This window comes from Euprymna scolopes, chromosome 4 (assembly GCF_053919585.1).
Source record: "Euprymna scolopes isolate OS-2025 chromosome 4, ASM5391958v1, whole genome shotgun sequence".
Classification (NCBI taxonomy): Eukaryota; Metazoa; Mollusca; class Cephalopoda; order Sepiida; family Sepiolidae; genus Euprymna; species Euprymna scolopes.
In genome coordinates this window covers 509,393-533,139 of record NC_136485.1, presented here as the reverse complement: position 1 = coordinate 533,139, position 23,747 = coordinate 509,393, and the positions used below count along the sequence as shown (strand labels likewise).

At 36.7% G+C, this 23,747-nt stretch overlaps 1 protein-coding gene across 1 annotated transcript; it reads right to left on the bottom strand.

Moving 5' to 3' along the window:
* Positions 1–1,688: 1,688 nt before the first annotated feature.
* On the bottom strand, positions 1,689–15,786 carry LOC145273298 (uncharacterized). Its single transcript, XM_080127067.1, has 2 exons — positions 15,355–15,786; positions 1,689–2,015 (listed from the first exon to the last, which is right to left on the bottom strand). The coding sequence occupies exons 1-2, from the start codon at positions 15,784–15,786 to the stop codon at positions 1,689–1,691; spliced, it is 759 nt and encodes a 252-aa protein (XP_079983193.1).
* Positions 15,787–23,747: the final 7,961 nt, after the last annotated feature.

Genomic DNA, 23,747 nt, shown 5'->3' with positions numbered 1-23,747 from the left:
TTGCTTCTTCAAATGTAAGCATGACAAAACAACAAAATGCTATTTCAAAAGTAAATGTAACAAAGCAATAAAAATTCTATTTCAAATGACTGAACAACAAAATTACTATTTCAGATATTGGTGTCATAGAACAACAAAATTGCTACTTCAAATGTAAGTGTGATAAAGCAGCAAAAAATGCTATTTCAAATGTAAAAGTGATATAACAACAAAATGCTAGTGTGATATGCCACCAAAATGTTATTTCAAACATAAGTGTGATGCACCAACAAAAATGCTACTTCAAACGCAAGTGTGATGGACCAACAAACTAAAAAATAAAATTTTTTATCAAATGTAATTGTGATGGACAAGCAAAAATATTATTTCACACGTAAGCCTGACAGAACAACAAAATTGCTATTTGAAATATTAGTGTGACAAAACAATTAAAAAAAATGCTATTTCAAACGTGTGAGTGACAGAACACCCAAAGTGCTATTTCAAAACGTGACAGAACAACAAAATGATGTTTCAACGTCGACAGAACAACAACATTCTATTTTACATTACATACAATATGACAGGCCAACAAAAAAGCTATATTAAATGTAATTGTGACAGACCAACAAAAATACTATTTTAAATGAACGGACATCTCGCTGCTCAACTCCCTACATAGTATCCCTGCAACTTATGTCCCCGATAGTAGCCCCCTACATCAAAGTAGCACTATGCCTTGTTTGGGATGAAAATGGAATTAAAAAAAAAAAAATATTTAAGTGTGAAAACACAACTAAATGTTATTTTCAAACTTAAGGGTGGCAAACAACCAGAAATATTATTTTAAACATAAGAGTGACAGACCAACTATAACACTATTTCAGACGCTTGACAAACAAATAAAAATGCTATTTTAAATGTTATTGTGACAGAACAACAAAAATGCTATTTCAAATGTAAATGTGACAGACGAACAAAAAATGCTGTTTAAAAGGTAACAGATCAACAAAATCTATTTCAATAATAGTGTAACAGAAGAAACAGACTTAAAAAAATCCTATTTCACATGACATAATGACAGAATAACAAAAATGCTATTTTGAACCTGTGTCAGACAAATAAAAATGTTATTTCAGATCCGTGACAGACAAATACAACTGGTATTTCGCACCTGTTAAAGACAAAAACAACGCTATTTCAAACTTGTGAAAAATATTATTTCGAACCTCTCAGTTCAGAAGCATCCTGGTTCCAGTGGAAACCACTTAACCACCTAAGAACAGGACTGGGGCAATCAAAAGTTGATATGACCAGATGAGGCTACAAAACTGACCAAACCATTTCTAAGTGTGGAGAAGTGGACCATACGATACAGCAATGTTTTATATGCTCTCTACTGCCCAACCAGTGCAGCTTGAAATATTCTGCAAAATTCAACAATAATGCAAAGGACTGCATAGGATCTGTGACAGCTTCCTTTCCGTTTTCAGGGTCAGATTCTTGTTCTTTTTCACTTTACAGTAACCACCAAATTCTATTAAATCTGCCAATTTCTTGGAATATTCTACTCTATCCATTATCACTGTAGCATCGCTTTTGTCTGTTGGTAGTATTATGATATCATTGTCACCGCACAGGGACTTGATAGCCAATACTTCTTCCTTTGAGAGGTTTGGTTTTGGAGGCTTTGAATTCTCGAATACTTATCACACTTTCCACCTTAGTTCATCTCCTTGTGCTTTGGGTTTATTCAAGGTTGTCTCCTCTATTGGAGCTAGTATATCCAAGTATGGAATTCGCTTTATGGTTGTGGCAAATTTGAGACCTTTGTTTAGCACTGATTCCTCAGAGGGAGTTAGCTGACATTTACTTTGGTTGACAATGGCGCTTATTGGTGAATGGTGGACCTGGAGTTTTATGTCCTTAGCTTTTTTTAGATTTTCCAATTTCTTTATTTGGCAAGACTTAACCTCTTTAAATTCTTTCTCATAGGATATGTCCAGGTATTCTTGAATGCGAGTTTTGTCATCAATCTGAATCAGGAATGAAGTAAGGTTGTTTGAAATTTTAGTCTGTAATTGATGTTGTAGATTCTGTCTCAGACGAGTTCATCCCCTACTTGTTTTGTGATCTTTTGTGTCCGTCTGGAGCTGACTGGTAGTTTCAATGTTAAGCCTGGTGGTACTAGTTTAAGATCATGGCACCGGCATAGGAATGTGAGGTGGTTAGTTATCCTTGCCAGTTTTTGGTAGAGTTTTCCGATTTGTTTTCATTTTTGTATTATTTGGGGTCCGTACCGAATTCATATGACGTTTCTGAATTTTTGAGATGAAGATTGGTTATTTATGTTATTATTCATTGGACTACTGTTCTCATCTTGAGTGTGATTTTCACAACGTTTCGGTCGATATAACTTCCGCCCTTCTTCAGGTGTATCTTGTCGAACTGGGGAATGTTTCTGTCGAACTCAGGAATTTGGACAGAATTTACTTCACGGGGGTAATATGTTCTTGTTCCGTCAGCCGTTACTGGTTAGAGGTTCTAAGTAATTTGAATGTTACTAGACCATGTGAACTCGATCTGTCCAACTATACAGTTCACGATGGAAAAAGAAAATAACAATAAATTATCGTTCCTAGATGTGCTGATAACTCGCACAGGTCAGGGGTTTATGTCATCTATATACTGTAGCAGACCAAGATATAATAACCTAGCTCGCCACAAGAAAATAATGAAACGAATGTAATTGAAGGAAACAAAGACTCGATTGATGGATAAGATAAACGTCGTTTATTTGCTGTTGAAAGAATGAACGTTTTAGTTATAACGTGTTCATGTCCGTGCATGTGTAACCAATGTTCGTTGCGGGGCTGGTGTTGTAGCAAGAATAGGAAATGTGTGTTCATCTCAAGTTCGGGTCACTATCGTTTGTTCGCGCGTGGGAAGAGAAATGAGTGTTATAGTGAAAATGAGAATGGTAGTCCAGCGTGTAGACAAAGAAGAGGATATGAGAGTTGACATCAGTTAGTAGTCAGCAACGTGAAGGTGTTCTCAGGGACCAGTAGTAGATAGAGAGAGAAAGAGTGGGAATGTGTACGAATATGTAATCCATATGACATCAGGACAGTATTTAGGATTGATTCAACTCTCCAGAAACAGCTTATGAGAGTCAAGCCCCCCACAGAAAAAAAATCATAACTAAGAATTGTGTATATGAAATCCCATGTAAATGTGGAAAACTATTTAGAGGTGAAACGTGTCGTCTGTTGAAAGTACGGTTAGAAGAACATCGAAAAGCCGTAGTACCTGGAGAGACTGAAAAGTCAGGTATAGCTGACCATATCTGAAAAGAAAAGGGAAACCATCTACATCTATAGGACAAAGTAAAAATTATAGACAGAGAGGAATGGTGGAGAGTAAGACGACTGAAAGAAGCAGCACATATGCTGGGGAATAACTAACTGCTAAGTAGACCTAGTATAGAATTTTATATGACATGGGATTTGGTTGTTGATTGTTTTTGTTTTACGGCATATCAACCCTTTTCAAGTTATTTAATGCCGAATCCAGTAATTTTGAACAATATTTTAATAGAATATATTTGTTTTTTCAAGTTTGGACCCTAACAGGTACTACTACTCCAGGTCAGAGTGAACCTGGGAGCAATGGCAATTAAAGGGTGGCTCCACACTCCACAAAGCCTGCAAGCTGGAGCCTCACCATCGGATATAGTTTAAGGTTATATCCAGGACCCCAAAATCAGGGGACCAGTAATTATAAACAATAGATAATATATACAAGTAATAAGTATAGAGATAGATATACATTAATATATAATAATAATTAGTAATAAATAGTGATATTTACAACAAGAAATAAAAATAGGTTTAAGGCTCCTAAAATACGTATTAGAATTGTCCGCAAAGATCCGTGGGAAAAATCAATTGTAAAAGTGATATTCTCCTGAAAGTTGAAGGTTCAATACTCAATGTGGGCGACCGAAATATACATTTGCGAATTACTTAGGACCTCTATTCGGTCATGGCTGATGGAACAAGAGCATGCTATCCCCGTGAAGTAAATAAAGGGTTCTGCTCAAAATTCCGTCCAAATTCCCGAGTTTGACAGAAACATTCCCGAGTTTGACAAGATACACCTCAAGAAGGTCGGAGGTTAGATCGACCGAAACGTTGTGAAAATCACACTCAAGATGAGAACAGTAGTCCAATGAATAATAATACAATTATTAGTTTTCATTTAGGATAGTATATGCATTCAAATGTGTTTATGCATTTTACTTTTGTGTACACATCGACTACATGTACACTCTGACAAAAACCATACACAAATGCCTACAGAATCCCAACTTTTTTTTAAGATTTATTTTAAGTTTATTTAATTCTAATATTAAGAGATTAGCTTTCTAACTGATGAAAAAAATATCTAGGCACAAGAATTCCATTTGGTGGGATCCTTCTATCGATCCAGTAGATATCTCACTGCTGATGCAATTCTCTATCTATATAAGAGCCAGGTACGTCCAAGGATGGAGTACTGTTGCCACATCTGGGCAGGAGCTGCTAGAAAGGGCTTATTCTGCCTTGATAGATTTCAAAATAGACTTTATAGCCTCGTAGGGGATGTCCTTTTCTCTTCTCTGCAACCTCTTTCTCACAGAAGAGATGTTGCAAGTTTGTCTCTGTTTTATCGTTATTTTCATGGCAAGTGCTCGACTGAGCTCCAATCTATGGTCCGCCCTCGCCAAACTTTCACAAGAAACACTCGTTTAGCAGAAAACACTATCAATAATTTTCCCCACTCTTTATCTGTGCCTAAACCTAAACGTAGATTTCATGAAGAAAGCTTCTTTCTTAGACCTACACGCCTATGGAATTGTCTTCCATTTTCCTGCTTTCCAGCTGACTACAATATGGTTGTCTTCAAGTCAAACATAAACAAGTTTTTGATGAGCCGTACCATATAACTTAACAAATTTACCGAATTTCCATTACTAACGATTACTTTATTGTCCAATTGTCTACTGTACACTCTTTAACCCTTCTCGAGTGGCCTCTTGGCCTTGATAAGTGGTGATGCCTTTGTAAAAAAAAAAAAAGAAAAATTTAGCCAAATAAATTATCTATGTTTTATATTTTGGGAATCATTTGAGATGAATGCATGTTATCCATATTTGTTATACCTCCACTCAATTAACACCAAGGAATCTTGAATTTAGTGATTTGTTGCTACTTGTTTTTGTATTTTTTTCTGTTAATGTTCGCTTTTCTTGCATGTAAAAAAAATTCATTGAGTGGGTGACAAAGTCCTTTGAGATGAATGCATGTTATCCATAGTTGTTTTCCCTTGTTGTGGGGCCGGTCGTCCGGAGACAATCGATCCAACAACTAAGGTAAAGAAGAATGAAAAACACAGGTTATTTGGTTAAAGACGTGGGTTTGCCTTTTATTTGCAAAGGAAACGAAAAATCATATGATATGGATGCTGATCACCTGGAAGGTCGCACGTCACTGGAGGCTAAGGTCTGAAGGTCTGGAACAGGTATTCTAGACGTAGCGTGGTTCAGGGTTGCTCGCTGGGTCTGGAACGATCGGCTGGACATCAGGGCGATCTGGAAACAGATGGCGGACACTGAGAATGAGGTGGTCAGTGTTAAGGAATGGACGACACTGAGAGCGTAGGGTCAGTGTTAAAGAACCAACAACACTGAGAGTTAAGGAACGGACAGTCGGTAGGGAGTCAGGTTCGATTGAGGTTGCAGATCGGAGGAATAAGATGCGAGCAAGGTAGCAGACCAGAGGTGTGAGGTACAAAAGAGGTTGCAGGTTGGAGGAGCGAGGTTGCAGGCCAGAGGAGCGAGGTGCACGTGAGGTTGCAGATCAGAGGAGCGAGATGCAGGCAAGGTTGCAGGAAAGCTGCAGGAGGAGCTGGAAGGCTGCAGCAGTGAGCTGGAGGCACCAAGAGTTGGAAGGCTGCAGGAGTGAGCTGGAGGCGCTGGAGGCACCAAGGGCTAGAAAGGCTGCGGGAATGAGCAGGAAGCTGCTGGAGTGAGCTGGAAGCACTGGAGACTGGAAATGAAGTTTGCTGCTGGTGGGTCTCAGGAGGCAAGCAGTAGTGAATCGCATTAGTAGAAAAACATTAGCCCTAATAAGGGCTGTTTGAACTGCTGTTGAGATGGCTGCTGTCGCTGCTGCTGCTGTTGAAATTCTTCGGTGCTGGTGGATTCGGTCAACACAACTGGTAGTGTCAGTCATCGCTTTGGGAGCCTCCTCCTACTCCCCAGCCAAGTTGACTTGACTGGGCCGACACGAGCTGTATTCATTTGGCCAGCATGATGTTAAAGGTGTTGCTCCCAATAAGACAAACAAACGACTCTAATTAATTCTAGAACAAAATTTATGCAATCAAAAGTAGATTGTGAGTTTGTTGATTCCATTTAAATTAATTTCGTCTAAAAGTAAAAATGTCAATTGCCTGCTTTATTGGCGTTTTGTTGATGCATTTGAATTCCGATGTGCGTAGTGAAATTGATGATGAAAAGATAACAGGAAGGTCAATGCATTCACTGAACCCGAATATTTTCATAAGTTGGCCCGCATCCTTTGTTTAAGGTAAGGGAACGGTGAAGAGAAAAGCGGGGGCAAAGAAAGAAAGAAAAAATGAAGGCAGTGATTTTGAAACCACGACACCCTCAACTCAGGCAACACCAAGTAATCTTGAATTTAGTGATTTAAAAAGAACTTGATATGCTGCAGATTGTTTTTGCTTTCTGTCTGTTAAGCATTTCAAAATGTTTAAAATGATACTTTATCCTCTGACGCTAATTTTCCCATTGTGGAATTTAAATATCTTTCTGTTAATAAAGTGGCCAAGAAATGCCTAATTAATTCTAAGCTCACACACACACACACACACACACACACACACACACACACACACACAGCCGTATTCAAACAATTTCATTTAAAGGGACGGTTAAAATCTTAAAAAGTTCTCATGGTTAGAATATATGAGATAGCAGATGAATGTCTGGCATCTGATAGGATGCCTCTCCCTGGCTTGAATAAAATGATAAGAAAATTTAAAAATAAAAGATAAACCGCATGCTAATGCACTCTAACACAAAACAACACACACTCAGACAAATGCCTGTAGCATTGATTTTACACATTGATGTACAAAAGTGGTTATGCCTATATAAAAAGAAAAAAAAGAAATATTGCAAGCCTGTCTCTGCTTTATTGTTATTCTCATTGCAAGTGCACATCTGAGCTTTAATCTATGGTCCCCCCTTGCCAAACTTTCACGGAGAACACTCATCTAGCCAAAACCACTATCAGTAATTTCCCACACTGTATATCTGTGCATAAACCTAAATGTAGATTGCATGAACACAGCTTCTTTTTTAGAACTGCACGCCTGTGGAACGCTTCCGTCTGCCTGCTTTCCAGCTGACTACAATTTGATTGCCTTCAAGTCCAACATAAACAAGTTCTTGATTGACCGTTTCCCTAATTAATCCAATTTACAAAATTCCCACTACTTATGTTTACTACACTATAATCCCATTAACTAATATATACCCATTAACCCTTATCCTCGAGTGGCCTCCGGGCCTTGATAAGTGGTGACTCCTTTGTAAAAAAAATAAAAATAAAAATGCATAAACGTGTTTGTACGTAAATCATCTACGCACGCACTATTCTAAAACTGGTGAATGAAACCCCATATGCCTTCATTGTTGTGTTTAAGTTCTTTTAAAAGTGACGACTTTTTCAAAATCAAACAAAAAAATCCTACTCGAATTGTACTTTCATAAAATAACTACCAGTTAAGTGTTTAAATAAATATGTACGCATTTTAAATTATCCATAGTATGACGAATTTTCATGTTGATTTTTGTATGCGCCTCCAATATTCAACCGAATCATATTTCAACACGTTCATTTCATGAGACAATAAAAAAGAAATTCCAACGAATCTCACTGGGAATACCAAACAAACAAACAAAGAAAAAGACATAAAGGTTCGACTCACTTCATCATCGCCGTATCTTCACCTCTCTGATCACAATTCGTTTCAGTTCTCCTTTTCTCACCGCTTTAAACTTAAAGTTCGGTGCAAATCATTTTAATCTTTCCATTTTCCAACACTTTCAATTTTAAAAATTCGACGTGTATCACTTAATATTCCCATTCTCTCGACACTTTCAATTCTTAAAGGTCTAAGCAAATCATTTATATCTTTCCATTTTTCAATGCTGTCAATTTTTTTTAATTCGACACGTGCTATTCCCATTCTCTCGACACTTTCAATTTTCGTAGTTTGATGTGACTCATTTAATCTTTTTCTTTCTCGAGGCTTTCAAATCTCGACGTGACTCGTTTAATCTTTCTTTTTGACAACGCTTTCAAATTTCGTCTCGATTGCAGCGACTGTATTTTTCAGGCCGAAATATTTTTTTTTTTTTTTTTTACACAGTGATCACCACTTATCAAGGCCCGGAAGCCACTCAGGGATAAGGGTTATTGCAAGTACATTACGTTAGTGTGGAGATTTGATGAAGTGTTTAATTAGGGGGGCGGTTCATTAGGAATTTGTTAACATTAGACTTGAAGACATCCAAGTTGTAGTCCGGAGGGAAGCAGGCAGACGGAACAGAGTTCCACAGGCGTGCAGTTCTAAGAAAGAAGCTTTGTTCATGAAATCCGCGTTTTGATTTAAGCACAGATATAGAGTGGGGGAAATTTTTCACAGTGGATTCAGCTAGACGGGTGTTTTTCGTGAAAGATTGGCGAGGGGGGACCAGGGATTGGAGTTCAGACGAGCACCTGCCATGAAAATAACGATAAAACAAGGATAGGCTCGCAACGTCTCTTCTGTGGGAGAGGGGTTGCAGGGTAGAGAAAAGGGCATCCCCACTAAACCACGAAGTCTATTTTGTACTCTGTCAAGGCATGATAGGCTGTTTTTGGCAGCTCCTGCCCAGATATGGCAACAGTATTCCATCCTTGGCCGTACTTGGCTTTTATATAGATAGAGAATTGCATCAGTAGTGAGATATCTTCTGGAGCGGTAGAAGGATCCCACCATCTTTCCAGCGACCTTGGCAACAGACTTGATGTACGTGTTCCATTTCAGATCAGGAGTAAAGGTCAAACCCAGAAGCTTGTCAAAACACGGGGCCTCACCCAGACGAGAGCCATCCATCACAATTGATGCCAGCTGGGAATCAGAGCGTTGATGATGTAAGGATAGGAGTTTGGTTTTGGATGCATTAAAGGTAACTAGCCACATCTTCCCCCACTGAACCACGCACTCGAGATCAGAGGAGAGAGAATCCGAGAGAACTTCATCATTTACAGCCTTTGATGTGTTGCCATAGATGGTCGTGTCATCAGCATAGATGTCAACGAATGATTTAAGTATGTGTTTAGGGAGGTCATTGATGTAGATCAGGAAGAGAGTTGGGCCCAGGATTGACCCCTGAGGGACTCCAGCATTTATATTGAAGGCCTCCGATTTTTGTCCATCTACCACTACTCTTATGAGCCTATCGGAGTGAAATGATTTAATGATTGAGAAAACATTTCCAGTTATACCGTAGCTGGAAATCTTGTGAAGTAGACCCTTATGCCATACTTTGTCAAAGGCCTTTGATATGTCAAGAGCAATTGCCCTAGAAAGGAAGCCTTTGTCAAGAGATTCACTAATCCTGTGGGATATAACCGTCAGCACATCTGCGGTAGATCTTGCAGAGTGGAAACCATATTGTGTGTCCCTAAGAAGGTTATTCCTGCTGAGGTGGTTGACTAATTCTCTATTTAATATTGATTCCAGCAACTTACTCATAACACAGAGAAGACTTATTGGTCTGTACTGAGAGGGAGATGACTTATCACCTGAATTCTTAAATACAGGGCAAACTGATGAGGTCTTCCAGGGAGTCGGAAAGCACTTCTCCTTAAGGCAGCGCTTAAATAGTTTCGTAAGTATGGGAGCAAGTTCTGGTTGAAGCTTTTTTAACACTATAACTGGGATGCCATCAGGGCCAGTTGCTTTACTGGAATCTAGGTTTTTTATTAGCTTGGCGACCTCATGCACGGATATTTGTATGTTACCTAGCTTGTTCTGTGTTATAGGAGGAAATATGGGGAGTTGATGGCCTTCGTCGCATAGGGTAGAATTAGCTGCAAAGTTCTTTGCAAATAGTTTGGCCTTGTCTGACGCTGACGAGATAACCTCTGGTCCATTGATAATGGTTGGGATAGAATGCACATTTCTGTTCAGGATCCTATTTGTTATTTGCCAAAACTGGTGGGAACCAAGCCGCTGATCAGCTACCTTGGATTTAACAGACTGGGCATATAGCTCTCTTGCATTTTTTATTACTCTTTTACAGTGGTTGCTGGCAGTCCTGAAAGCAGCTTTAGTCTCAGTGCATCTATTACGTTGGTACCTATGGAAAAAGTGATTTCTGTGCGCGATAGCAGCAGCACATTCTGGGGAGAACCATGGCTGGCTGTTAGGTTTTTGTTGGAATTTTTTAGATGGTATGAATTGGTCTATGCCTACAATTAACCATTCGGTCAGATCTGATACTATAGAGGACACTTCCTTTTTAAACATGGAGTGCAGAGGTAAATCAGATATGAATGTACGGAAGCTATCCCAGTCAGCCATAGAGTATCGGTATACAGTACGGTGGAGGGGTACGTCTGGGGGCTTCTTACATTTCGTTTTTATCTTAACTGATACGACGGAGTGGTCGGAGGATCCTAGAGGAGAATGAACGGTACATGAACATAGCTCAGGGGAAGTTGAGAGAAAAAGGTCTAAGAGGCTTGCATATTGATTGGGTGTATCGGGCACACGGGTGGGTTCGCAAACAATCTGAGTGAGGTCATAAGCAATGGCAAAATCATGACAAAACCTCCCCTCATCATCTGTCTTATTTGAATGGGTCAGCCATTCCACGTTATGGACGTTGAAGTCACCACAGATGTGGATGTTAGCCGAGGGATGTGAAGACAGTATGTGGTCTATTTTCTCAGATATGCTCTTAAAGATAGTAACTCCGCTGTTGTGGGGCCTATAGAGGGCAATAAATAGCTTATAATTAAAAAAAAAAGAAGAAATGGATTCTTGTCAGCATTTAAAAAGTCCAAGTTCTGACTCATTCAGCTCAGTTCTCCTGAACTCGACTCACGCTATCTTCACTTTCGGCCTCATTGCCTCATTCTTGTGTGTGGCCTCATGGATATGCAAATTACGTCAAACTACAATATCAATCCAAAGATTAATTCAAATTGTGTAAATATTTTTAAAAAATTTAAAAAATGCACTTGGTCGCGAAAACCGCACGAACGTACCAAGGTGAAGGTCAAAAAGGTGTAACCCGAAGTCTGTTCTAAGTCTAAGTGAAGCCAGCCCAGGGTTCATATTCCTGCTTGGTCCATTTTTCTTTTTTTGTTGTTGTTTTTTTTTTACTTACCGAAGAACGTATAAAAATATTTTTATTAAATTCTCACAGAAAGTAAGAACTTGTCCACATTTCTTGGGATACCGGATATCTGAGGGAACCATCAAGCCTGACCCAGAACGTTTATGCATACGTGTAGAATTACGAGCACTATAATCCCATTAACTAATGCACCCCAAAATACAAAATTTTTATTAAATTCTCACATTAACTAATGCACCCCAAAATACAAAGTCGTTGGAACGTGTGATTGGAATGTGTGCATATTATGCAAAATGGAAAAATAGGTTTTCAGACAAAATTAAAAATCTGAAATCCACAAAAATCTTTCTATTATCAAACGAGGCTTTAACAGCCTTCCAGACACTGAAAACTGACCAGATAAATGCCAGCCTAACTGCAATTAGCGACGATCTAGTGTTTGTCGTCGAAACCGATGCATCCCACAACTCTATATCCACTGTACTTAATCAGAACAATCGGCCAGTTGCCTTTCACTCAAGATCTTTACAACACAGTGAATTAAACTATGCATCAGTAGAGAAAGAGGCTCTTGCAATAGTTGATGCTGTTGAGAAATGGAGACACTTCTTAATTCGTAGGCACTTAATTTTAAAAACAGACCAAAAATCTGTCCGATTCATGTTTGGTACACAAAATCATGGCAAAATAAAAAATGAAAAGATACTGTGCTGGAGAATCAATCTTGCATCTTTTAGTTTTGACATCCAGTACCGAGAGAAAAAATAGAATGTGGCAGCAGACATTCTCACACGAACAAGTTGTGCTACACTTACGGACAACAAACTGTTAGTATTACATAAATCCCTATGTCACCTAGGTGTAATCAGAATGACACACTTTATTCGAAATAGAAACTTGCCATACTCAGTTAAAGAAATCTGTGCAGTGACAGCTAATTGCTAAACATGCAACATTATCAAACCGAATTTCCACTACCTCGACAATCGGGTCATATTTGCTCCTGTTACCAAACCGTTTAAATAATACCCCCCAGGCTCAGAGCCAAACAGGTAAAACAGTACCAGTAGAAGAGCGCCTTTCAAAGTTGAACATGAGTTTGTGAGGATTTGCATTTGTAGTAGTGCGCAGCAGGGAGCGAATAGCATTTAAAACATCCTGTAGAACATCCTGCCAAGCGCTAAGGGGTAATCGTCTAGATTCCAGAGCTAATAACAAAGTGTTCCAAATAATGCCGTTGTAGCACTCGCATTGACTGTTGCCTCTTGGGTTATATGCAGTAGTGTTGTTGGATCCAATTCCAAGTCGCATCAAAAATTTTTTGAATTCTTCCAACATAAATGAATTTCCTCGATTGGAATGGATAAATGAGGGGAATCCGAATATGGAAAAAACATTTGTCAGGTACTGGATTGCGGTTTGCAAAGAACAATCGCGACAAGGGAAAGCTAAAGGAAATTGACTGTATTCATCGACGACAGTAAATATGTAACGATATCCCGTCAAAGATACCGGGACAGGTCCTTTGTAGTCTATGGAGAGGCACTGAAAAAGAGCAGATCGGATCAGTGTATTATTAGTAGAATTGAAGAAGTGAGGTTTTATCTTGGCACAAGTCGTACATTCAGATGTCACACGCCGGACTTCATCAATTGAATATGGCATATTTCGTGATCTTACAAAATGCCAAAAGCGTTGTACTCCAGGATGCATTAATGAATTGTATACTGACTTTAGTTCCTCCAAGGAAGAAGCAACAGCACCACATACTTTCGATAATGCAGCAGCAACAATGTTTTCACTTCCGGGACAGTGTTTTATGTCGTATGACAACAGGAGAAGTTCCATTTTCCACTGTATAATTTTATCATTTTTAATTTTTCCTCACTTAGCAGGTTTAAACATAAAAAATACGGCTTGCTAATCTGTTATAATAGTAAAGTGCTTCTCAGCAAGGAGATCCCTCAATTTTCGGACACACTCGACTATGGCATAAGCCTCTTTCTTGACGATGTGAAGTCGTATTTCAGATGGGTTTAGCGATCGAGAAAAGAATGCTACAGGCCTCTCAGCCTGTAAGAGAGTGCTTCCAATAGCCTTTTCTAAAGCATCGGTTTCAATAGTAAATGATAATTCATCATCAATAACTTTTACAGACGATTTGGCAACGTCCTTCTTAAGTTTTTCAAAGGAACTGATAACTATAGGAGGTATGGGAAATTGTTTATTTTCGATCAGTGGACGAATTTTGTATGAATACTTAGGTATCCATTTAGCATAGTATGAAAACATTCCAAGCACCTCTTTAACGAATCTGAATTGGAAGGAGGAGGAATTTGTAAAAGAGGTTTCAAACGCTCAGGATCTGGCTGCATACTCCCATTAAAAATTTGGTACCCAAGCAAATCGATGGAATGAAGTGAAAACTTTGATTTTTCTTGGTTTATTTCGAGGTTATATGTCGAGGCAGCCTTTAAAAACATTCCAAATTAACATCATGTTCCTCCTGAGTTTTACCACAAATAGTAATATCATCTATATATGAAATATACGCAAATAGTAATATCATCTATATGAGAAAGTTCCAGATAATTTGTTGTCAGAAATGAAAGAATTCATAAACCGTCGAAAAGCAGAAACCCTATTAGTGACACCCATGGGTATTCGTTTGAATTGGTACAAATGATTTCCAGCTTGAAAGGACATGTAGGGCCGATCTTCGGGACAAATTTCGATCTGGTAGTACACTTTGGATAAGTCAATTGTACTAAATATACAGTATTGGGCTATTTGGTTCACGAGATCCTTAATCCGAGGCAAAGGGTATGCATCAAGTAAGGTGAAACGGTTGATAGTTTGGGAGAAATCAACTACTAATCGTTTCTTTTTATTAAGCAACGAAGTCACAACAATCTGAGCATGCCATGGTGAATAACTTGTTTCAATTACATCATCCTCAAGCAGTTGTAGAATTTCCTTTTCAATGAATCGAGCATCCTCCACATGGTAATTTCAGGATTTAGTAGCAATAGGTTTGCAATCAGAGGTTAAGTTTCGAAACAATTTCACAGGGCACAGCTGATCTTGGTTAAGGCGCAGATTTTTACAATATCCTGAGGTCCACCAAAATAAATAGTGATACCCTGATGTAGTTTTTAAAAAAGGCACTCCGAGTATAATATCCATACAGGAATCAGGAAGCACTGTAAAGTCAATTTCTTTATACTCGCAACCATTGAAGGAAATGTTCTCCATGCAATATTCCGATAGTTTGAGGGAAAAGGCGGATAATGCCATCGAAATTACGGAATTATGTTTTGATGTAGACAGCTTTATTGTTTTAACAATATGAGCACTGATAAAATTATCAGAACTGCCGGTGTTTATGAGGGCAGTTCATTTTTTTCTTTTAATTCAACAATTTTAGTAATGAGAGGGTACCTATCACCACCTTTAGCATGGGTTACCATAATAGCAGAACGTGGAAGTGTCTGCATAGTAGAACAGCAAACTTTGGAGAAATGACCGAGTTTACCACAGTTCCGACATACCTTATCGCGGGCAGGACAATGACGACGATCATCCTTAAAGTGACATCTCCCTCCACAGTTGTAACACTTGCCATGAGCAGGAAGGGCAGCAGAAAATTGTAAAGAGTCACACTCCATGTGAGAACCAGTAGAGTCAGCAATTTTAGTATTAGTGGCCTCCTCGGTAGGATAAGTAGACACATTGTTAGTTCTAATAGAAGTAGTAGTAGTAGCAGCGGCTGCTTCAATCGAGGAGGCGTATGATTCAGCACGAAAGTGAGCTTGTTCTAAAGCCCTAGCACATTGAGTAGCCTCTTTGAGAGTTAGTGTATCAGTTTCATGTAGTCTAGTACGTATTACTGAGGACTGGAGACCACGTATAAATGCATCAGAGACGGATTCGTCCTTGTAAGTAGTAGCATTAACGTCTTTAAAGTAACAATCAGTGGCAGGTCGATTCAAGACCTGAAGATATTGGTCGACAGACCAGTTTTCTTGTTGCAGACGCATGGAAAGCAAATGTTTAGCATGAATAACGCTTGGAGACTTGTCGGAAACACCTTTCAGTAATTCGAGAGCATGTTCAAATCCTGAACAACCCTCGATAACGTATGTGGCTAAAGCAATGGTTGGACCGATGTTTAAATAAAGAGCTTCGAGTTTATCAGGGTTGAACGAAGCAATAGTTGATAAATAGTAATGAAAGTTACGATACCACAATCTCCAAAGCTTTCCAGCCTGAAGGTCTGTCAAGGATACGTCAAATTTGTCCAGACGAATGATCTTCTCCATGAGGGAATAAATTTTTGTTCGATAAATTGTAGTGTCGAAGATGTAAACAAACCTTTTTCCAAGGCTTTATCGAAAAAAATTAAAAGCTACTAAAGCAAGAGAGAAAGAACTCAGTCTTTTAAAGAAAAAGGAACACATGCAAAATCACGTGGCAAGAAACTGAATTTGTATATGTTTTTTTTTAGTAAGAACAAAATTTAAATGAAAATATAACACTACCGTATCCAGAAGATATATTAACTAAATTAAATGATGATAGAGTGTTTTCATAATTGGATTTGTCTGAAGCTTCAGGTTAAAGACAGTAAAGAATGTTTGAAGTACCTGACAATAAACATACATAAAGGAATTTTTAAACTTAATCATTTTCCTTGAAAGTAGCTCCAAGCCTATTCCAACAAAGAATGGACAAAATGTTGGCATGTATGGAATATGCAATAGCATATTTGGACGATATTTTGATTAAAAGCTCATATGATATGCAATATAAAGCCCATATTAGAGCAGTATTTCAGAGAATTGAAGAATATGGATTCAAGCTGAGTTCTTAAAAATGTGAGTTCTTCTTAAATAAGATAAAACATTAAGGGCAAATTATTCACAGTAAAAGAGAAAAAAACCCAGATGCAGAAAGCACTGAAGCTATGACCCTCGTCGCAGCCCCTTTCATCTCCTCAATAGTCACATTATGGGACTCTAAGGTTTTCCTTGAGTTTAGGAAATAACCAAAAGTCACAGGGAAAAAGGTTTGGATCATAGGAATAATAAGGAACTGTCTTGATGCCCATTTTGGTCAAATAGTCTGTGATAAGGATGGAGTTATAGACTTCACCTTTGGGATAAACTTTGTACAAATCTTCTACATCTTCAGTTCCTCGCAAATAATTGTATGTACAGTTCCCACATTGACATAAAACTGTGCACTTATTGTCCCTATAAACACACGACGGTCCTTATCCATGAAATTCTGTATTTGGCCAATCAACTCTGATGTTTTCACTTCCTTACTCCTCCTACACCTCGTACATCCGGGTTTTTCCTGATGCAATATTGTGATTGACTGGTTAAGCCATATATACTGGCTGGTTAAGACATTCAAACATTGAAAGGAACACAAGCCTCACATTAGGAACTTCAATTTCTAGTACAACACATATTCCATACGGCAACATACTAGATTTATTGCTCGAACTGAAGCGAGATCGTTCAACTACTTCAAACGATGTATATCCCTTTGCCAAGATCATGTCTATACATAAATGTGAGAGAGAAATTTTATATGATAAACACAAACAAAATAATGAGTTCATAAGCATAGATTCACAAAAGAGATATTTTTATATACAAGGTGCCTTTAATAAGTTTCCAGACTTTTTGTACAAGTATTGAAAATTGTCACAGACTCTTGAAAATTCAGTATGTTATTGCGATAGGTCTTATGATGATTGACCAATTTTTATGATTTCAGGTCCAAATGAACAGCTACAGTAGGAATTGGAATACACTCTACTAAAGCCTGATTGTCACAACTGGTGAATTTCAAAAATGCAATCTGGACGTCAAGACACTTTGGAAAAACGATATGCAATAAAATTATGTTTTAAACTTGAAAAATGGTAGGGGAAAATGCCACAGAACCTTATGGAATACTTCAGACTGCTTTTGGATCATCTTGCATGAATTGAGGATCAGTTTTTGAGTGGCATAAGAGATTCAAGAAGGCAGAGAGTCTGTGAGGGATGATGAAAGGTGTGGGAGGAGTAAGGAAATCAGAACACCAAAGTTAACTGATTAAATAAAGAATTTCATGGATAATGACCGTCGTGTGTCTATAGAGACAATAAGTGCACAGTTTGATGTGAGTGTGAAAACTGTACACACAATTATTCATGAGGAACTGAAGATGCGGAAGATTTGAATAAATGCACCAGTCTACAACTCCATCCTTTTCACAGACTATTCGACGAAGATGGGCATCAAGATAGTTCCTCACCCTCCCTATAGTTCAGACCTTGCTCACTGTGACTTTTCGTTAATCCCTAAGCTCAAGGAAAACCTTAGAGGCTGTTGTTATGAGATAATTGAGGAGATGAAAGAGGCTATGAAAAGAGTCATTGACAGGATTACACAAGAGGACTTTCATGAGGCCTTCCAGAATGTGTTGGAACAGTATAACAAAGGAACTGCAGCCGGAGGAGATTACTTTGAAGAAATAAGAGTTTCATGGGTGTATTATCAATAAAAGTGCCCATACAAAAAAAAAGCCTGGAAACTTATTGAAGGCACGTCGCATGTTTAAAATTGAAGTTCATATGAAAAGAAAAACAGAATATTTGATAATATTTTTAGAGTCTATGTAAAATAAAGAGGGAGACTTTAACTGAGAAAGCGAAGAAATCTGAGTTGATAATTTAAGAATCATGAATTATTCAGGGATCTGAAAATCATAATTAAAAGTTCTCCACTGATTTATGCAAATTATATTTCATTAAAAGTTATTGATAAGAGTCAATGTTCATTTGTTTCTATTGTAAAAAGAATGGTCAGTGAAAAAAGTTAGGCATATTTCAATAAATTTACACATTATTATTTCAATAAGTTTACACATTATTTTTTGAGTTAATGAGTTTTGTGTGTGTGTGTGTGTGTGTGTGTGTGTGTGTGTGTTTGTTTATGTTTGCATGCATATGCATATGACTGTGTATGCATGAGTTGAGATAACAGCAACCTTAACGTCCAACAGAGGAATGGAGAAAGAGCATGAGAGATGTACATCTTAGCTCTGTTATGGATTTTGATTCAACTGTTTATTGAAGGAAAAATCTGGCCTCCTATGGGGTCGAGGTTGCTTCAAAATGATACTTGAAATAAATTTAGAAAATTCTTTGATTGGTTCAAAATATTGTTCTTTGTTTTTATTAATTCAGGTGGATGTTTGTGGGAATTTGGTTTCACAGAAACGAGTTTGGGCATTTTCATTTTGACATTGAAGACTAAACTTCATTGACACAAACTTAGCATTTCAAATGAAATAATGACATAAAATGTCTTATAATGTTGCATATATGTAATGTGACTGTTGCGTTACAGTTAAAATCTCTTTCAGATCTCCACACCATCTGGTACCGTTGCAAAGGAAAAAACAAACAAAAATAAATAAATCTGACTCAGCTTTTTTTGCCTGTTTTTTTTTTGTTTTTTTACTGTTCATTTCATCTGCCATGAGATAAACAAAACCCCACCGTCTTGATACCAGCTTAAAAGTCTTTCACCACCACCACAGGGCCACACGTCCATCTCATCCAGTAAATACTTTTCTTCTCCCGACCTCACACTGGCAAAAGCCAGCCATTTCTCACCTTCGACTTTACACACCCATCTTTCCCAGCATATACTTAGCTTCTCTATTTGACCACATGCTGTCCTTTTTTCTTATCTTGTGATGCAAGCCAGCGCACATTTGCTAATTTGCATACATGCTCAAATACTGCTGCTGTTAATATCTTTACTAGCCATCCGTCCTTCAGTTGCTGCAGATATTTTTCATATGCACTCACATATATAAATATTTTTGTATATATATAAATATATATATATATATATATATACACATATATATACATACATATATATATATATACACATATATATATATATACATACATATATATATATACACATATATATATATACATACATATATATATATGCACATATATATATACATACATATATATATACATACATATATATATATATATACACATATATATATATACATACATATATATATATATATATATATATATACACATATATATATACATACATATATATATATATATATATATATATATATATATATACACATATATATATATATACATACATATATATATATATATACATATATATATATATACATACATATATATATACATACATATATATATATACATACATATATATATACATATATATATATATATACATACATATATATATATACATACATATATATATATATACATACATATATATATACACATACATATATATATATATATACATACATATATATATATACATACATATATATATATACATACATATATATATATATATATACATACATATATATATATATACATACATATATATATACATACATATATATATATATACATACATATATATATATATATACATACATATATATATATACATACATATATATATATATATACATACATATATATATATATATATATATATATATATATATATATATATATATTGCTCTGGTTTATCTGCATGTACTCTGTGTCCACCAATGTTTACTCCTTGGTATCCAAAATATAATGCTTAAACTTGTTTCTGCACCTGTGGCTTGATGCATACACTCACCTGTATTAATAAAAACAAATAAAAACATTCTAAGCCAATCAGATTTATAAAAATTATCATTTTCAATCCACTCTGAACATTATAAAAAAACATTTTTTTCTTAAATAACCAGTTGAGCCAAAGTCCACAAACCGGCATCCCCTCAACACCACTCTGCAATGCCTCAACTCACACTTACAAAGTGCAATACACACACACACACACACACACACACACATACACACACACACACACACACACACTGCTTGAATCCCTTCGTCTAGTTTATTAATTGAAATATTTCCAACCATTTTCATTGAACTTTCTTTCTAATATGAAAACAAATGAACATTAACTTATTTATGAATAACTTTTAATGAAATATATTTTGTATCATTCAGTGAAGAAGTTTCGATTACTATTTTCAAACACATGTAAAACATAACTTTTGACTTTTTTGATATCTCAGCTAATGAATTCTGCTCATTTTATAAGGACTCTAAAAGTTTTCACAAAAATTCTATGTTTTTCATATTGCTGTAATCTCTCATTTTAAACATATATGAAATATCTCTTTTGTGAACGTATGCCTCCAAACTCATTATTTGCTTCTGTTTATCATATAATATGTCTCTTGGTTTTGCACATGTAATTATGAACATAAAACTATTTTCACTGAAAATATTTGTTTAAAACCAGCTCATCCAAAAAATACCTTTGTCCAAATTAAAACCCCTAATGAAAATTCAATCGTACGATATAACTAGACATATACTAAATATAATTAAGTCTTTCCTAGACAACAGGAGCATCCAGGTTGTCATTAATGGACATACATCCAAACAGCATAACATTAATATGGGAGTAGCTCAGGGGTCGATTGTTGGACCACTATTATTCTTGATGTTCATTAACAACCTCTCTTATAAAATTGTGTCCGAGATGGGTATATTTGCTGATGATACAATGTTCTGTAACATGCATGAGGGAAGAATGGATGTACACAAATCTAAGACAATGGCAGAATCATTAGAAAATAACCTCCAGATTATAGTGGAATGGGACTGTAAATAGATGGTAACATTTAATGCTAGTAAGATTAAGCTGCTCTCCTTTAATAATTACAAAACGCCTCTCCAACCACTGATATACATGATGACAAATAACACCCTACCTGAGAATTCTTCCTTCAAACTCTTAGGCTTAACATCTACAGATGATATGAACTGGAACAAATACATTGAGGACATCGCAAAAGCTGCTGGCAAAGAAGGTAGGTTCCCTTTATCATGCTAGATGACTACTCACACTTGAGAGTATCTTGTACCTCTACAAAGCCACCATTCACTCAGGCATGGAGACGGGTTAAATTATTTTGAATTTGTGGGACTAAACAAAGACACCCGTTAGTCCTGCACCAAGACAAAGGACATTGATTCTTCTCATAATTTCCTCAAAGAACGAAAAATACTTGCATCTACGATACAATGTAGTGCTTGTCATCAGGAGATGACTGACTCTCATAAAGTATCATGACATGAAAATTTTTCGGTGCAAAATATGTCCGAGCCATCATATGGTGTCGAACCCGTATGAAATAGATGGAAAAATACTCTAAGGTTTGGCATTTTCTTTGGCTTTTAAATTTTTTTTTTTGGGGTGGGGGGGTCTGAAAAAGTTTTTCATGGCTAACTAGACCAATGTTTGCGTAGAGTCCACACTCGTTATGGATAAGTATCGCAAATTTCACCGAAAATCTGACCATTAGTTGATTTTTGCTAGATTTATTAAACACAGGTATATTTTCAAGTTCGAAATGCTTACTACATGGGAACGTTATTTTAAAGCGCCAATTATGTAAACACGATTTTCGTCTTGCAATTTCATTATTTTCGTACGATGAAAAAAATTTTTTTTAATTATTACTAGTTTATTTTGCCCTTCTTCTTTTAAATAGTACAAAAGTTATATTGATAATATTAATTTATAATAAAGTTACATTTTTTTACATGGGGGGTGGGTAATTCCGTGGTGACTTTTGGAGGTGTCTAAGGATAGGCACCGCCAAAAATGGCCGAAAAATCAAGTTGTTGTTGTTTTTTAAAACGAAATTACATTTATTAAAATCCATTATTTCTGAGTAACTTTTTTTTCCAGAAAGATAAAACCGTGAATTTTATCATATAAAAAGCAAAATAATGTAAAACTTTTCCTACTATTTTTAATTAAATTTGAAATGTTAAATTTTTCCCAAAAGTTAACAATTGGCGTTTTTTTTGTTTTGCACAAAAAACGTATATAAATAGTTTAAAAAAAAAAGGTTTTTGAAAAAATTAATTTTTTATTTCTTGTCTAACTAAGATTTAGGGTGATTTTCTATGAGAATATGCAAAAATATTATAATATAAGTACCTAGATTTCAAATAATTCCAATTATTCAAAGAGGCAACCAGTTACTTCGAGTTGATTTGATTACTGTTTACATTTGGACTTGATAAAAAGCAAACTACGGAAGACCAAAAAGCAAAAAAAAAAACTTATTTTTCAGTGACGAAAATTTCAATGTATTATTTTTTTATTTATTTTTTTTTTTACATGGAGTTCACCACTTATCAAGGCCCAATGGCCACTCAGGGATAAGGGTTATTGTGCGTACAGTAATCAAAGGGATAGTGTAGCAATAGTATTGGAGAATTGGTAAGGTGTCATTACTTGGGGGGGGCGGTTCATCAGGAATTTGTTTGTGTTGGACTTGAAGATATCCAGGTTGAAGTCGGGAGGGAAATAGGCAAGCGGAACAGAGTTCCACAGGCGTGCAGTTCTAAGAAAGAAGCTTTGTTCATGGTATCTACGTTTTGATTTAGGCACAGATAGGGAGTGGGGAAAATTATTGACGGTGATTTCAGCTAGTTGGGTGTTTTTTGAGAAAGATTGGTGAGGGGGGACCAGAGAATGGAGCTCAGACGAGCACCTGCCATGGAAATAATGATAGAACAATAACAGGCTCACTACGTCTCTTCTGTGGGAGAGAGGTTGCAGGGTAGAGAAAAGGGCATCCCCCACCAAGCCACGGAGTCTATTTTGTACTCCGTCAAGGCAGGATAGGCTGTTTTTTGCAGCTCCCGCCCAGATGTGGCAACAGTATTCCATCTTTGGACGTACTTGGCTCTTATATAGATAGAGAATTGCATCATTAGTGAGATATCTTCTGGAGTGGTAGAAGGATCCCACCATTTTCCCAGCGACCTTGGCCACAGACTTGATGTACGTGTTCCATTTAAGATCAGGTGTAAAGGTCAAGCCCAGGAGCTTCTCAAATCCTGGGGCCTCCCTTAGACAAGAGCCATCCATTTCAATTGATGCCAGATAGGGATCAGAGTGTTTATGATGTAGAGATAGGAGCTTGGTCTTAGATGCATGTAACCAGTCACCTCTTTCCCCACTGTACCACGCGCTCAAGATCAGAGGAGAGAGAATCAGAGAGAACTTTGTCATTTACAGCCTTTGATGTGTTGCCATAGATGGTTGTGTCATCAGCATAGATGTCAACGAAAGATTTTAGTATGTGTTTTGGG

What these genes read in the sequence shown, in the direction of transcription:
- LOC145273298 (XM_080127067.1), bottom strand. Translation starts at nt 15,786, where the DNA reads ATGGAGAAGATCATTCGTCTGGACAAATTTGACGTATCCTTGACAGAC. An exon ending in TACGTGGTCTCCAGTCCTCA is followed by an intron (nt 2,016 to 15,354) that starts GTAATACGTACT and finishes TTCCTGATTCAG; the next exon opens with ATTGATGACAAAACTCGCAT.